General features: G+C 43.2%; 1 protein-coding gene across 2 annotated transcripts in view; it reads right to left on the reverse strand.

Annotated features, from left to right (window-relative positions):
- RPP30 (ribonuclease P/MRP subunit p30) overlaps window positions 1-12,982 on the reverse strand; it is a 35,978-nt gene extending 22,996 nt beyond the window's left edge. For both annotated transcript variants that reach the window (XM_045291415.1, XM_004701081.2), the window contains exons 1-5: window positions 12,895-12,982; window positions 11,419-11,474; window positions 10,551-10,607; window positions 5,470-5,544; window positions 4,564-4,635 (exon numbers count right to left, since the gene is read on the reverse strand). In XM_045291415.1, coding sequence (XP_045147350.1) covers window positions 4,564-4,635; window positions 5,470-5,544; window positions 10,551-10,607; window positions 11,419-11,474; window positions 12,895-12,976 — 342 coding nt within the window. In that variant the 5' untranslated portion in view covers window positions 12,977-12,982. The remainder of the gene's footprint in view (window positions 1-4,563; window positions 4,636-5,469; window positions 5,545-10,550; window positions 10,608-11,418; window positions 11,475-12,894) is intronic.
- Window positions 12,983-16,379: the final 3,397 nt, after the last annotated feature.

A 16,379-nucleotide genomic window follows, 5' to 3' on the forward strand; every position in this document is an offset into this window, starting at 1 on the left:
TTATAAAGGGTTCATGAGGGAGGGGGGAGCAGGGAGGGAGGGGGAAAAATGAGAAGCTGATGCCAGGGGCTTAAGGGGAGAGCAAATGTTTTGAGAATGATGGCAACAAATGTACAAATGTGCTTGACATAATGGATGGATGTACGGATTGTGGTGTTTTACGAGCCCCCAATAAAATGATTAAAAAATAAATAAACAAACCTTAATAAAAAATTTAAAAAGCCTCTTTCCCATGGACTGATTCTCATTTAGTAAGTAAGGCCCCAGGCACTTTAACAACACCCCAGTAATTTAGAGAAGGAACCACCAGATGAGGTCTCTGCTCCTGTGAACAGTTAGTCTTGGAAACCCGCAAGCGCAGTTCTCGCTCATTGTCACATAAGCCACTAAGTTGGAATTGTCTTGATGGCAGCGAGTTTGGTTTTGCTGAGTCCTGCATAGGGCATGGAGCCAGACCACACCTGGAAAGACACTGCTTTTACGGACACATTCTTTCATCAGAAGCCTGAGCAAGCTATAGTGCTCTTTGAAGGCTAGGTCAGGGGGTTCGGGAGCAGGAAGGAAAGAGAACTTCTATTTCCATTTGTTTTTAATTTTTTCTTCTTCTTCTTCTGTGCATGGGCATGCCAGGGATCACTGGTGTCACAGCGACAGAGTGCTCAGTTACTAACAAGCAGTTGGAACCCACCAGCCCACCCTGGGTGAGGAGGAGGGGTCAGGTCTACTCTGTCACTAGGCGTCGGAACCGGCCTGGTGGTAATGGGTATAATTTTTGATTTGTGTGTGTGTTATTTTATGAAACACACCGGTTTAACATAATATGTAAATAATTTATATGGCAATAAACATTATTTTGAGAAACAAGGTCAATTTCTTTAACCTGACAAGGTGTACAATAAAAGGAATTGAGACCAATGAGCTATCTAAAGTCATTGAAACTATTGATGTGTTTAAGTCTTAAATGGGAACTGACTCAGAAGTTTTACAGCAGTGGTTCTCAACCTTCCTAACGCCGCAGCCCTTTAATACAGTTCCTCATGTTGTGGTGACCCCCCCAACCATAAAATTATTTTCGTTGCTACTTCATAACTATAAACTGTTATGAATTGGGCAACCCCTGTGAAAGGATCGTTCGACCCCCAAAAGGAGTCACGGCCCACAGGTTGAGAACTGCTGCTCTATGGAATTCTCTCTTTGCCATTCCACAGTAGGCCTCTTGCCAGGGCACCCCAGCCAGTGGGCTCTCCTCCATCTCTAATCTTTGCCTTATCTATGGTGCACCTGGGTGGGAGAGTTTCTTATCGCTGAGACACCTTCCATACACTCCCAGTGGAAGTTTCTATGTTTTCTCCCATAGAAACAATATAAAGTGGTTTGATTTTACACTAACTGTTAATGTGCGTGTAAATATGACTGCTTTGATGACTTATCTTAGAGACACTGCTTTAGAAGATTACATCTATAGGGACACCTGTTAAAATTCTAATTAATCAACTTATAGGCCGAATAAATGGAATCACTTATACAATGCAATCTGTTAAGAAACAGACTGTTTGCTTTTGACCTGATTCCAAATCATGATATACAGTACTTCCAAGAGCTTTACGGAGCCCTGGTGGTACTGTTGGGTAAGTGCTGGCCTGCTACTACAAAGTCAGGGGTTCAAACCCACCAGTGTTTCAAATGCTTTCTAAGAGAAAAATGAGGCTATCTGCTCCAGTGAAGTTTTACGGCCTTGGAAATTCTTTACAGCAGTGGTTCTCAACCTGTGGGTCGTGTCCCCTTTTTTTGGGGGGGGGAGGGGTCCAACAACCCTTTCAGAGGGGTCATCTGATTCAGAACAGTAGCAAAATTAGTTATGAAAGCAATGAAAATGATTTTATGGTTGGGGGTCACCACCACATGAGGAACTGTATAAAAGGGTGGCGGCATTAGCAAGGTTGAAAACCACTGCAGCACAAGATAACTGGGAGTTGGCACCAACTCAAGAGCAGTGGAGTTTTTGGATTACGTTCAACGTTGAATAGATTCTGTGTAGGTTTCCGACTGAGACTATAACTGCTTACTAAAGTAGAAAGCCCAGTCTTTCTCCTGCAGAGCTGCTGCTGGTGGTTTCGAACTGCCAACCACACAGACTGCAGCCCAACGTGTAACTACTATACCACCAGAGCTCCTTAGTGTTAACAGAAAGATAGCTTCAAAAAAACTTTTTTTAAAAATAGAAAACAAGGAGGTTCTAAATTTCCCTGGGTCTTAAAGAATGGGTAAGTTCAATGTGGACAGATACGCGAAAGAAAATGCTCCAATTAAAAAATCTGTGTTCTCATGAGTATGTGTGTTTCCAGGAGTACAGGAGCCAATTTCAAACACCCACTCCATGAATTACATATCACTTTCTGCTATCTCCTTCTCACTGCTCCACTCCATAAACCAGCATGTATTGGGGAAATTCAAGCACTTGAATAGTATGAGGAAATAAAGTAATAAGATAAAGCTGTTCTATGAAATGATGTGTTCTGAAACCCCAAGATCCTAGCTCTATTACACAAGTTTCTTATCTAAAAGCTGGGAGACTTAGAGCAAATCACTTAACCCGAGTGTCAGTTTTCACCTCCGTAAAATGTGCCTCATGTATCTCACAGAATTTTGTGAGGCAACATAAAATACCTATGGAAAATGATTTGGAGGGTCACATAAATATCTATCCTTTGGCCACAGTGTGACCTTTCGAGTGCTCTGCTTGTCTCTATAATGGCCAGCAGTCTCAGAAACCCTGTAGACTCTACAGTGTAGACAGTCACGTGAGTTGGAATCCACTCAATGGCAGGGGTTTGAAGCAGAAGGCTATAGCAATGAAAGTTGTATATTCTTCAGAATCAATTCCAAAAATAAAAAATAATCAAATAAATAAAAACTATTCCAAAAAAAATGTTCACCTATTACCAAATAGCAGTCTACATCATGAGTGTGTGATAAAAACTAAACTGCTGTCATTAGCAACTTTTGGAGTGCCCTTTAGTCCTTAAGACTTTACCCTGGTGGTTTCAGCACTGAGCCACACTCTCCGACTGAACTTAAAAACCCCCAATAATCAAACTGCACTTGTACTCAGTCAGAATATCCAGTGGGGTGGGCTGAACTGTGTGACTTTGGAAAACTCCAAAGCTACATGTTTCTACGAATCCCTTTTGCTGAGGTGCCCTTCTTTGGAAGAGCTGTCACTGCGTGTCTTACACAGGAACTCGCCAAAAGAAGGTGGTCCTTCATGGGTGCTTCGTGCTGCTCTCCAGTGAACAGAAATAATTGAGGGTTAAACACATGCTTAATGAAATGTACCACAATCAGCTTTCTGTAGTCAATAGCTCCACCTACAGGACAGACTTGGCGAAAAAGATTCTTACAATTTTAGAACAGATTCTCCCTAAAACGAAACTCTACTGTAAAATTAAGATGTGACAGTGTGTTCATTTTTTTTCTTCTGGAATATTCTTTTGTCAGATGCACACTTCTCTGAACCTATACAAAGAAGTTTCAGAACTTTCTAAAAGTTCTGAGTTTACACGGGAAAATCGACTGACGAAGAACCGCAATCTTTTTATGTGAATTTATTTATTAAGAATTCCCCTTTGCCAGGATGCGTTCAGCAGCTCACCACAAGACTAACCCAGCAGGCGGCTCTGTGGGAGAAAAGCCCGGTGCTCCCCTCCTGCAGAGCTTACACACTAGGAAACCCCCTATAACAGCTCTCCCGTCACGTGGACTCACCCAGTCAAAAATGGACCTGATGGCCCTTAACAACCGCACGATCATTAAAACGTCTAGGTGAATAAGCACACATGTCAAATCCATCTCCCCTGGAAAATCACTGAGTTAGAAAAGTCCAAAGTGCCCAACCTCGGCGATCAAGTGGATTCTGAAGATTGAAGGTTTCAGAGACTGACTATCTTTACTGGAACAGACAACTTCTTCTTCCTCTCAAGGAGCAGATGATGGGCTTGAACTGCCAACCTGGCAGTTACTAGCCCCAAACCTAGCCCACAGCACCTCCAGTGCTCCTCTGGAAAAGTACAAAAGGAACTAACTCCAGATCGGAAAGGGCACGGTACTGGCAGATGGGTGATTATGAAAAGTGCCTCGAAGATTAAGTTGATGCAACCATCTGACTCTACTGTGCACCCGCTAGAGTAAGCCAGAGACAGCGCGTGAGACGAGGGTTTCCGTCCCAGCACACACAGTGAGCAGAGCAGAAACGGAAGTGATTTTAGAGCTACATGAGTTGGACACAGAATATTTACTTAAGAAAAGTTCAAGAACCAACCAAAGAAAGCTTGATGGGCTTTTTCATTCTGGGACCAAATGTCTAGCCAGGTAAGTTTTAAAAAATATGCTGTTGCTTCAATAGTTCCCTTTGAAACTTCGAAATTCTAAGTATAAATGACAAAATCCTAGTAGTTCTTGGGGTGTGGCGGGGGTGTGGATTGGAAATAAGTCACCAACAAGGAATGCTTTTAGACTTCCTGTACAGTGTAACAAACTCGGCTCTTTTCCTTAATTGTTACTTACATGAAACAGTTTCTCTGTCTTCGGGAAAACTGCAACAATATCATAGAGACGGACCCTTGAAGACGTAGATCTCTAGATACATAAAGAGAAGAAAGTAACCAGAGAGAAACAGAAAATATAAACAAGGGGCTTCAAAAAGTTCATGGAACATTTCCATTACCTTTTCATTCCACTTTTTCCTGAAATTTTTTGAAGCCCCTTCAAATATGGAATTCCATCTAATAAACTAGCTACATTTATATTCAATCAGTTCACGTTTCCACCTGTCCCTGACAATGGTTCTGCTCACTAGGTTCAGCCCTGTGGGCACTGTTTTGCTTTGGGAGCACTTCTCGGCTTGGAGACTGTGCCCTCCAGAGTGTGGGGCGACCACTCTTTCCCTTAACAATTCCTACTTTGGGGGGGGACCACTCTTTCTCCTTAACAATTCCTACTTGTTGTACATCAACTTCTTCTAGATGGCTCTCCCCCCATAAATCCCCGAAGTACTATTTCATTTACCACCTCTCGCCTTTCAAACCTAACTCACGTTTGTAATTATTGCCAAGTGTTCTTTCTTTGTGTGTGTGTTAAGTGTTTCTCTTGCCAATTAAACTATAACCTTTGTGAGTCCAAGGGCGGAGTCTGTGTTACTGACAGCAGCATCCCGGCACCCAGCCTGATGACTGGCACATGTGAACTGGATGACTAGCCCTTGCCAGAGGATTCTTACGTGTGGCATCGGTGTGCACACAGCGGGAAGGAAAAGATACATGCTATACAGGTGAAAACTTGAGGCTAGGAAGAGTGGTGCAGGTGTCGTGGAAAGGCTGTAGGTGAGGGTAGAATGAAGGAAAAAAGCACACCTTTCAACAACAATTAATACAACTTCCAGGGCGTAAGCAGAAAGAAAAACAATTAACTTACCAAAACGTTGCAGTGAGAGGGATCCGAAATGATAATAGTCAGTCTAGTTAGAATTTTGATTGGTCTTGACTTCCCCTGTAAGCAAAATGGACAAGTAATAACTTCCAATATAATGAATTGTTTTTCCTCTTTACTAATGGAAAGTATTCATGAAAAGGTGCCAGCAATAAATGACATGAGAGTAAAACTTAATTCCTGTCCTCAAGGAATTGCTAATGTAGCTAGAGAACAAGTCACCGTGTGTTTGTCAGGGTGTGATACAGTGGCGGCTTGTGTGTTTTTGCATGTTGGAGGCAGTCGTTGATATTTCTAATATGATATGAGCAGTCACCAACGTGAACCGGTTTCAGCAGAGCTACTGGAGTAAGAACAGATGAAGAAGAAGGAATTGGCTGTCTACTTCAGGAGTTCGCCACAGAAAACCTCATGAATATTACTGGAGCACTGACAAATACTGCACACTTCATGACCAGTGGTGAAACTGTCAGATACAGTGCTGGAAGATGAGCCACTCAGCTCGGAAGGCACTCAAAACACCACTGAGGAAGAGTTGCCTTCTCAAAGTAGGGTCAAGCACAAGGAAGTGGATGGAGTGAAGCTTTAGGAACCTTCGTTTGCTGACGAGGCAAACAGCTGTAAACCTCTATTAATCACTGGAACTTGCAATATACAAAACATGAATGTAGGAACATCGGAAGTCTTCACCAACCAAGTGGAATGCACATATAGTTGACATTCCTGAGGTGAAACAGACTGGCGCTGGCCACTTGAATAAGACAATATCTGATTTACTAAGCCAAGAATGATGAAATTCCAGAGACCTGGCATAAACATACATTGTCAAAAAGGGTATTTCAAGACCCAACTTAAAGTACAAGGCTATCTGTGATGTGGTAATGCCTATCCATATAAAAGGAAATCCAGTCAACACAACTGTTATTCAAACTTACACACCAATCACTAAAGTTAGTGAAGACACTAAGATGTTCTACCAGCATCTTCAGGGTGACACTAATCAAACCTGCAATCAATATGCATCAATAATTATTAGCATTTATGATGGGAAAATTGGAAACAAAGAGGAAGGAACAATAGTTGGAATTAGTCTTTCATGAGAGAACCAAGCTGGAGATGCCATGGCAGAATTTTGCAAGACCGATGACTTCTTCATTGTAAATGTCTTTTTATTTATTTCTTTTTCTTTTTTTTATATTTAAGGACTTTATTAACTTTGATTTTTTTTTAATCATTTTATTGGGGGCTTTTACAACTCATCACAATCCACACATACATCCATTGTGTCAAGCACATTTGTACATTTATTACCATCTTCATTCTCAAAACATTTACTTTCTACTCCAGCCCTTGGTATCAGCTCCTAATTTTTTTCCCTCACCCTCCCTGATCCCCCCTGTAAATGTCTTTTTCAACAACACAACTATACACATGGACGTCTCCAGATGAAATATTCAGAGATCAAATTGACTACAACTGCAGGAAGCAACATGGGAGAAGCTCAATATCAGTAGCTAAAACAAGGACAGGTGATGATTGTGGAACAAACCATGAATTTGCTCAGATGTAAGTTGAAGGTGAATTCAAAGAAAATGAAAATTAATACAACATTGCGTATATCCCACTTGAATTTCAAGAACACCTCAAGAATAGATAACATAAAAAAAAAATCAAGCATATCATACATGGAAGAAAGCAAACGGTCATTTAAAAAGGCAGGAAAGAAACAACCAGGGAGCAGACTTAGAGGGAAAGAGAGAGAGAAGACCCCATCCTGGCCCACCGAACCTCGAGGAGAGAACTGGCCCCACCACGAGTCATGACATCCCCTCACAGCGCTATGGGAGACAGCACTGGAGACAGTGCAGGAATTGTGCCTGGTCTAACCCCACCCCCACCCCCCTACACACATGAGGGCAAAGCATGAAGGGAGCACAACAGAGCAGCAAGGGGAGCAAAACAAAGGTGTCCCCAAGGAATCCCCAAAACAGGCTTCTGACTTGGCGGGCTGGGCTTGGAACCTCATCGGGCCCGGTAGGAAAACATTCATAAGGGTCAGCAACAGACCTGGAACTATTTATAGGCTTTTATTTATTTATCTATCTATCTATTTATTTATTTATTTATTTTCATGTCTATCTATGTAAGACAGGCAGGATTGTTTACAATCCCGTGGAGAAAACAACTGGATGGATGGTTCCAGGGGGAATGGGAGAGGAGGAGATGGTGGACAGGACAGGGAGAATCCAACAAACCCAGGGACAAGGGAACAAGAGATCTAAAATTGATGGCGAGGAGGGCATAGAATGCCTTGTGGGGTTTGTTCAAGTGCAATGTAGCCAGAGGAATTACTAAGAGCTGACTGAAAGTTGAACATGATAGTGGGACAGAAGGAAAGTAAGAGGAAACAGAGAAAAGAACTAGGAGGCAAAAAACATTTATAGAGGTATAAATATAGGCATGTATGTATGTAAATATGTTAATATATAATGATAGGAATATAGGTCTATGTACATATACTTAAGAGCCCATCCCCCAAAATTATTTATATAAAAAAGAAGCAATCAAAATAGATGTCAGAAGGGACTCTGAAACTTGCTCTGAATCACAGAGTAGTCAAAGCATATGAAAAAAATGATGATGTAAAAGAGCTGAACAGAAAATGTCAAAGGACAGGTTGAGAAGACAAACTGAAGTATGATAATAAAATATGGAAAGGCCTGAAGTTAAAAAGCCACAGAAGGACATGTCCAGCATATATTAACCTGAAAGAAGTGCAGAAAATAATTCAGGCCTCAAGTTGCAATACTTAAAGAATCTGTGGGCAAAATATTGAATGATGCAGGAAGCATCAAAACAAGATAAAAGAAACACAAACAGAACTAGTCAGCATTCCACCATTTCAAGAGGTAGCATATGAGCAAGAATCGATGGGGCTGAAGAAGTCCATTGACAGGGAGCTACCACAATCCAAGCCAGATTCAGAAGAGGAAGTAGAACAAGGGATAGCATTGCTGATGCCAGATGGATCGTAGCTGAGAGCATGAAAGCAGAGAATACCAGAAAGGTAAAGGTATTCAGCTGGTGTTCTGTTGACTATGCAAGGCATTCAACTGTGAGGATTATAACCAATTATTGGCAGCATTAAGAAGAATGGGAATTCCAGAATACCTCATTGTGCTCATGCGGAACCTGTACATATATTAAGAGGCAGTCGTTTGAATAGAACAAGGGAATACTGCATGATTTAAAATCAGGAAAGGTGGGTGTCACAGATGTATCTATTCACCATATACATTCAATGTGTATATTAAGAAAATAATCAGAGAAGCATGATGAACTTGGCATTAAGATTGCAGGAGGCTTCTTACCAATATGCCATAAACAGAATTGTAGATTGTTTATATACAGTTGATGACACAATCTTGCTTGCTGAAAGTGGGGAAGATTTAAAGCACTTGCTGATGAAGATCAAGGATTGCAGCTTTCAATGTCTTATTTTATTTATTGATTGATTGATGCTTTATAACTGAATGTAAATAAAACCAACAATCTCACAACTGAACCAGTAGGTAACATCATGATCTATGGAGAAATGACTGAAGTTGCCAAGCATTTCATCTTGCTTGGATCCAAAATCAACACTCACCAAAGCAGAAGAAATCAACCACCGCACTGAATGAGGTCAATCTGCTGCACAAGACCTCTACAGTGAAGAGCAGGGGTGTCACTTTAAGAACTAAAGTGTGCCTGACCCAAGTCACAATATTTCCAGTTACCTCGTATGCATGCGAAAGTTGGAAAGTGAGTAAGGAAGTGCAAAGAAGAATGGGTGCATTTTAATAATGGTGCTGGTGAAGACTATTCAAAGTATCATGGACTGTCAAAAGAACAAATAAATCTGTTTGGGAAGGGCTAGTCAGAACGCTCCTCAAAAGCACGCATGGGGAGACTGCATCTCATCTACTTGGAACATAGAATCAGGAGAGACCAGTGCCTAGAAAAAGAGATCGTGCTTGGTAGAGGCGCAGCGGGAAAAGAGGGAAAAGAAGAAGGCACTAAACACGAGGGATTGGCACAGCAGGTGCAACAATGGACTCAAACATAATCAAACAATTGTGAGGATGGTGCAGGACAGGGCAGTGTTTCATTCTGCTGTACACAGGGATGCTATGAGTCAGAGCCACCTGGAGGACAACTAACAGCAACTAACAGGGAAGAAAAGGACGGGCACGCAGCACACTGTGGGAGACCCTTTGTACCTTGTAGGACTCAAGGGAAGAAGATTACTTGAGAAGTGCCAGATAGAAAGAAAGAGAGTGTTTCACGAAGAACTGACTCTTGCTGGAGGTAGAGGCTTGCTAGGGAAGGAAGGACAGACCAGACCAGACTAGAGATGAGCACACACAGCCAAGTGTGGGAAACTAACACCGGGGGAAATATGACAAGGACTATATTCCCTAATTTGTAACAGAGGGAATCTGGAAAGCTAGTATTCCATGGTAGGAAATACACCACTTTGGTAAGCTAGAGATAATGTCCAAGTACATTATCCTGCTTTAAATATCATTCCCACAGATTCTCCCTAACAGCTCTGCTGCCTTAAAGTGAGCACGTGGTTGATTTTATCTCCCTATAGAAGCAGACATCCTTTTGTTATCTCTTCCCACTGTGTCACCCAGCCCTACCCCTCATACCTCCCCCAATGGAGTTATTAGGGTTCCTCACCTGTGAGCTCAGAGACCTTACTGTAGTTACCCCCACCTGGTGATGTATGTATGCCACAAGTGAATATGCATGTCTTATGGCTACCTATAAATATACCAAGATAACAAAGACACACTCTCTCTCTTCTCCCACCTCCATGTGGACCACCAAATGTGTCTGACTCCTTTATTTTATTCTCTCTCCTATCTTCTATGATTTTACTATAACCTTTATATATTATCTGTGTACAATTGTGCCTACGGACCCTTCAGTTGCTAGAGGCTGGTTTCCTCTGACAATCACGTGTTTCTGAATTGAATGAAGAGGGCATTACACTCTGTAAACACCCAAACACCTACCTGTACAATTGGCAAAGTTGTGAAGAGTTCTGAAACGGCTATTGGTTTTTCAATTTCCTACAACAAATGATAGACAATTAACAGGAATTGTGGATGCTAATAGGGCAAAGCATTATGAATACAAGGTTTTCAAGGGTGGGGGGAAGCATACAAAGTTCTGGTATTCAGAAATTCCATCTTTTCGTTCTTTTAGTGATAAAAACTCAAGGGCAAAGAAGCAACTGACAATACCAGCAAATAGGAGGAATAAAATATAATTATAAGGCTGGGGGTGGGAGAAACTATCGATAAGCTATTCAGCACTTGGTAATCTGATCAATAAACCTACTGGCCTAAAGAGAAAATATACCTATTTGCCTGAGGTTTAAGAGTAAAATCAATTAGTTAATAAGCCCATGACAACACAATAGAAAGAACCTATATTGTGAGCACAGTTCAGTCAATAACCAAGTATTTTAAGCATTCTATTGAACACGACTTAATTAATATACATTCAACTTTAAGAATTATATCATGTAGTTGTATTTACCCTGCTGGCGGCATAGTGTTGGGCTGCTAACTGCAAGATTAGCAGTTCAAAACCTCCAGCCGCTCCAAGGGAGAAAGAATGGGCTTTCTACTCCCGTAAAGAGTTAGTCTAGGACACTCACAGAAGCAGTTCTACCTTCTCTTATTGGGTTGCTATGGAGTCATCACTGACTCAAAAAGTCTTTATCATTTGTACAAATTTAACTCAGTCACAACTGTTAACATAAGAAAATAATAATGTGCAAAGTGAATGCACTCAAGAAATAAGTTCATCTACACTTTGAATATTACCAATATAAACACAAATAGCACTGGTTTAATTTCAGAAATTGTACTTTACCTGTTTCTTTTCCTTAAAGTCAATAACATGATTGATGGCAACAACGGAATAGCCAACTGCAAAGAAAAGTCAACACACACAACAAAGCATTAACTGAAGAACTAGCATGCACCCTTGCTAAGTGATTAACAAGTAAGACATGGCCCCTCTTTAAAGATGTTCATATTGGTTCTATAAGGGGATAGCATTAGGAAGCACTTCACTGAGAAGGTAATGCTTGAGTGACACCCCTCCTTCAAAAAATTCACTTTGAAGGAATTCTTCAAGTATCCAAGTTCTACAAATCCTTACACAGCATGCCTAACTCCCTTTCTATAGACGAGCTAGCATGTCTGGAGAGACAAGGCCACCGTGGCTGTCACAGAAAGTCGTTTCTCCATGGCTAGTTCATATGCATTTCTTGTTGGGCTACCTGCAAGATCAGCAGTTTGTAGCCCCAGCTGCCTCCCTTGAGAATGGCAGGGCTTTCATATAAATCTGGGGTGAACCCATAGATGGCAGTAACTGGATTAATGGTTTCTTGGGAGTATGGGTGGGAAGCGTGGGAGAAATGGGGGGCATATAATAGTGAGTGCAAGAAAGAAGAAAATGTTCTAAAACTGTGGTAATGATTGTACATCTCTTCTTGATATGATTGTAATACTGAATTGTAGGTTATGTGAATTATATCCAAATAAAACTGTCAAACTTACAGGGACAGTTCTACTCTGTCTTATAGGATAGATATGAGTCAGCACAGACTCCACGGCAGTATTTCATACAAGGGGGGGGAGAAAGAGAAAAAAACTTGATTCACAGTCCCAAGGGATGGGTTTATCTGACACCATCTCTGAAAAGGAGCTCAGAACTCTAAGAAACAGGTCTTCCTCCAGGAACCCCACTTTACAGCCAAGTGATCGCAGAAGCCATTAGTAAATCCAGCGATCATAATGGGGTCACCTCTCTCAGGGCCTTCAGAAGAAATCAATTTCCCATTTTTGGCTTTGCTTCTTCCCATCTACTCTCCCACTAAATAACGTTGTTCCATCTCTCGCACCCCTGTGTCCTGCCACTGCTCTGGGCCATCGCAGCGTTCCTCCTTTGCTCCCCAATTTGCTGAGGCATTGTCGGGAGAGGCAGGGGAAGGGGCGGGGGTGTCAAGAGTACTAAGACTACACTTGGGAATCTAAACCTGGCTTCTCCCACCAATCAGTGGCGAGGTCCTTAAGTAAATTCCTTGCCCTCTTTAAGATCTCAGGTTCTTGAATTTGCCGGGAAAACAAGGCATTGACCCCCTGGCCCCACCCGGGTCCCTTCCAGTTCCGCGAGGTCTGGATCCGAGCCACACGGCAGTGGTTATCAGCTTCAAGGACCTCTTCCCAGAGACCTCAAGAGATTTTGACAAGGCCTTGCCAGATGCCCCCTAAGTCAAGCCCGATAGTCTGAAGAGAAGCGGAGCTGACCGGTCCCCGCAGCCCGCAAAGGCCGCCAACTCACGGTGAGCGGCATTCTCTACCAGCCGACACAGGGTCTTCCGATCGGGACCCGCTCGCAGATCCAAATCGGCAAACACCGCCATGCTGGAATCACGTGACCGCCGCACGTCCGCCGCGCCGGTCTGCGCAGCCGCGGGCCTCTCCTCCCCGGAAGCATGCTGGGAGTTGTAGTTCACCGCGCCGTCCCGCCCACCCTCCTGTTGAATTCTGGCGTTTCCAGGAGACTTGTCCCGGCATCAAGTTGGAGAAAAATTAGTGTGTTGCAATCAGCAGCGTCACTTCAATCATTCTTTATCTTCTTCTGCATAAGACTGTTTGGGTTTCCCGTGGGAGGGATCAAATCCCACAGGTTTCCTTCTACAAAATAAGGTCTAAAGTGAGCCTTTCAAAATGCACGCACGCGGATCTTATTGGAGGCCTAAGGTGAAGCCAGCACTTTCGCTAAGGACGGGGCGTGCTCGTTAAAGGGTCGTTTAAATACCAAACAGAAGGCGTCTTTCTTTCCCTCCTCACAGCCAATTCGCGGTTTAAAATACGCGCCGAACGGGATAGGTTACAAGGAGACAGCTGGAACAAAAAGTTGTCCTCCAATCAGAACGCGCCGCCGCTCCGTGGCAGCGACGCCGTCAACCACAAGGGGGCGGGCTTGCCTCAGCCTTTCGCGCCAAAACGGGCGAGCGGGGAGGGCAATTCTCCAGGTGAAAAATGCATCCGGTTTGGCGTTTAAACTGTGAAGTAGCCCTACTTTGTGGACTTCCGTCATGAGTGAGTTCTTGAATAAGTCTGCTGTCTTCCTCCACACAAAGATTCTAGTTTCACATCGTGGCTGCACAACTGTCCGTGATAAAGGCGCAGGTTTCCCCCTCCATCCCTTCCTTCCCTGTCCAGTCTGCGGCCCAAAGTATCCAAGTAGCTTTTCTGATCTCAGGAGGGTCCCCCGTTTGATCACAGCCAAAGTATTCTGTCCTCGGTTTGAGTAAGAAGAGTCGGCTGACCAAAGGCTTGACACTCAGTCCCATAGCACAGTGAGACAAATGTTCCTAAGCATTTTCAACTTCTCTACTCAGGTCTCTGCCACTGACCTCTCCTTCCATCAGACGCCTCTACCTGATTTCTCCCTTGTTCTCAGAAGGGGATTTAAAGAAGGACCTTTTCCCTTTGGTAGTGTGCAAGTATTTCTTCGTTCTTTCAAGGCGTCTTTTTTTTTTTTCCTTTCTTGATGTTTTCTTTCCCAATATTTTACAGCCAGAATGCCCCTTAGAGGCAAGGATGGTTAGACTCTGTCTCATGTACTTTGGACATGTTATCAGGAGAGACCAGTCCCGGGGGAAGGTCATCACGTTGGTAAAGTGGGGGGGCGGTGAAAACGAAGAAAGCCCTCAATGAGATGGATGGACACACGGCTGCAACAACGGCTCAAACCTAAGAACAATTGTGAGGATGTCGCAGGGCTGATCGGTGGCGTTTCCTTCCGTTTTACGTAGAGGTGATATGCGTTAGAGCCCACTAGATGGCATCTAACAACCACCACCATACTTTATATTTCTTAAGTGAGAAGGAAAGAAAATACACCTTTTGGAACTAGAACAAACTCATAAGAAGGAAATATTTTACTTTTTATGAGAAAATCTAGTGTTAAATTTGCAGAATCATGTTAAGATTTTCAACATCTATGAAACCTAGGTTGGTCATAAATATGAATGAGTGTTGAAGGCGAATAAGATGTCAATTTAATTAACTGAGAAGATGATAGCATTAAACTTAACCAGGGCTTCTTTTTTGAAAGTCATGCTGCTGTTGCTATGCCTTTCATTCCTCCACTGTACCCTGACCCTAGAGGAAGAGGAAGGATGAGAAAGAAAATGAATAGATAATTGGCATTCAGCCTTCCCTGAGAGCCAGTCTATTTGCTAATTAGGAGCTCTGTCCACACAGTGCATTAAGCGTTGGACTGTAAACTGTTAAGGGGTAGTTCAAATTTTCCAGCCACACTGCAGGAGAAAGATGAAGCAGTCTATTTCTGTAATGATTTGCAGCCTGGGAAACCGTATAGAACAGTTCTACTTTGTCTTACAGGCTGATATAAGTGGGACTCAATTTGTGGACAGTGGGTTTGGTTTGCATTTGGTGTATCCAAACCCATTCCTGTCGAGTGCATTCCGCCTCCTAGTGAGCTTATGTGGCTAGAGTAAAATTGCCCTACAGGGTTTCCCAGGCTGTAATGTTTTTTCAGAAGCAGACTGCCACATTTCTCTCCCAAGAGTGGCTGGTAGGTTCTAACTGCTGACCTTTCCATTAGCAGCTGAGCCTTTAAGCCCTGTGCTCCCAGGGTTCCAAGTACTTATGTTAGGTTTCCGGGGTGGTTTACCTTGGTTCTTGCTTCTCAAGGCTGAAAGAAATCACGCAGCAGAAACACTTTTGTAAGTCCAAGTCATTTTAATGAGGGAAAGGGAAGTTTCAGGTTTGGTCTCAGACAGCACACACTCTGAAAAGTGTGCAAGGCTGCCTAGTGGGGGAGGGGAGGGGCCATGGGAAATGGCCATTTCAGAGGAGCATGGAAATTAATATACTCGGGAAGGAATACTGACCGGAACAGGAACGTGAAACCAGAGTGCGGAGCCACGAGCAGGAAATCCCACAAGAGTCAAGAGAAGGGCTCCCCCGAGGGCCTGCAGGCACTTACTGCTGCACACCCAGGAGAGAGTCCCATCCTCCCCTTGCAGAGTACACCTGAGAGAGCCCTGCCCTCAGACTGTGTTATTTATCCCCTCCTATCCCCACTGGCTGGGGAGGCGTGGTTGATGGTACTGGCCAACCTTACAGGCTGAGTTTAGGCGCACCTGTGTGATGTCATATTACTGGTGCCTAGCATTGTGGGGGGGCCCAGCTTTGGATTTTCCCATAGGTGTCCGATGGAAGCCTGTCTTTCCTGCAACTCCTTTATGTGGCCTGGCTTGCTGCTTTTCTTCTGACAGGCATTGTGGGAAGACAACCCCTCTACCCCTAATCTATATGCCTATCATTTACATATGCCTTTTAATTTTCAGAAGTAATTGTGAAAGCTAAGTATCGATTTTTATCAATCTCCATATGTTACATATGTGGATGCCCCGTGGTTTGGCCCAATTCTTGCCTTGTCTCTTAAAAGGACAACTAGAGTAGAGGAGGAAGAGGAAAGGGGCCAAGAAGAAAAGGGGAGGATGCGAGATGGAGAACAGAGGAAGAAGAGAGGGGAAGCAGGGAGGGGGAGAAGGAAGAAAGAAAAGACAGCGTGGGATAGGGGAGATTAGCAGGGAAGAGGAACAGTTACGAAATTGGCCCGGAGAGATGGCTGAAGCAGCAGCAATGGCCTGGAGTTTAGAGGAAGAGTCTAGTAATTTCCTACTGGAACATAACACCTGAATATTGTAGTAAATACTTCACATGTTATCTGATTTGATTCTCAAAAATAGTTGGAGAGAGAGAAGTTGTGATTCTTATACTGTA

The sequence above is a fragment of the Echinops telfairi genome, unplaced genomic scaffold (assembly GCF_000313985.2).
Source record: "Echinops telfairi isolate 266 unplaced genomic scaffold, ASM31398v2 ScPeMD7_70;HRSCAF=299, whole genome shotgun sequence".
Lineage (NCBI taxonomy): Eukaryota > Metazoa > Chordata > Mammalia > Afrosoricida > Tenrecidae > Echinops > Echinops telfairi.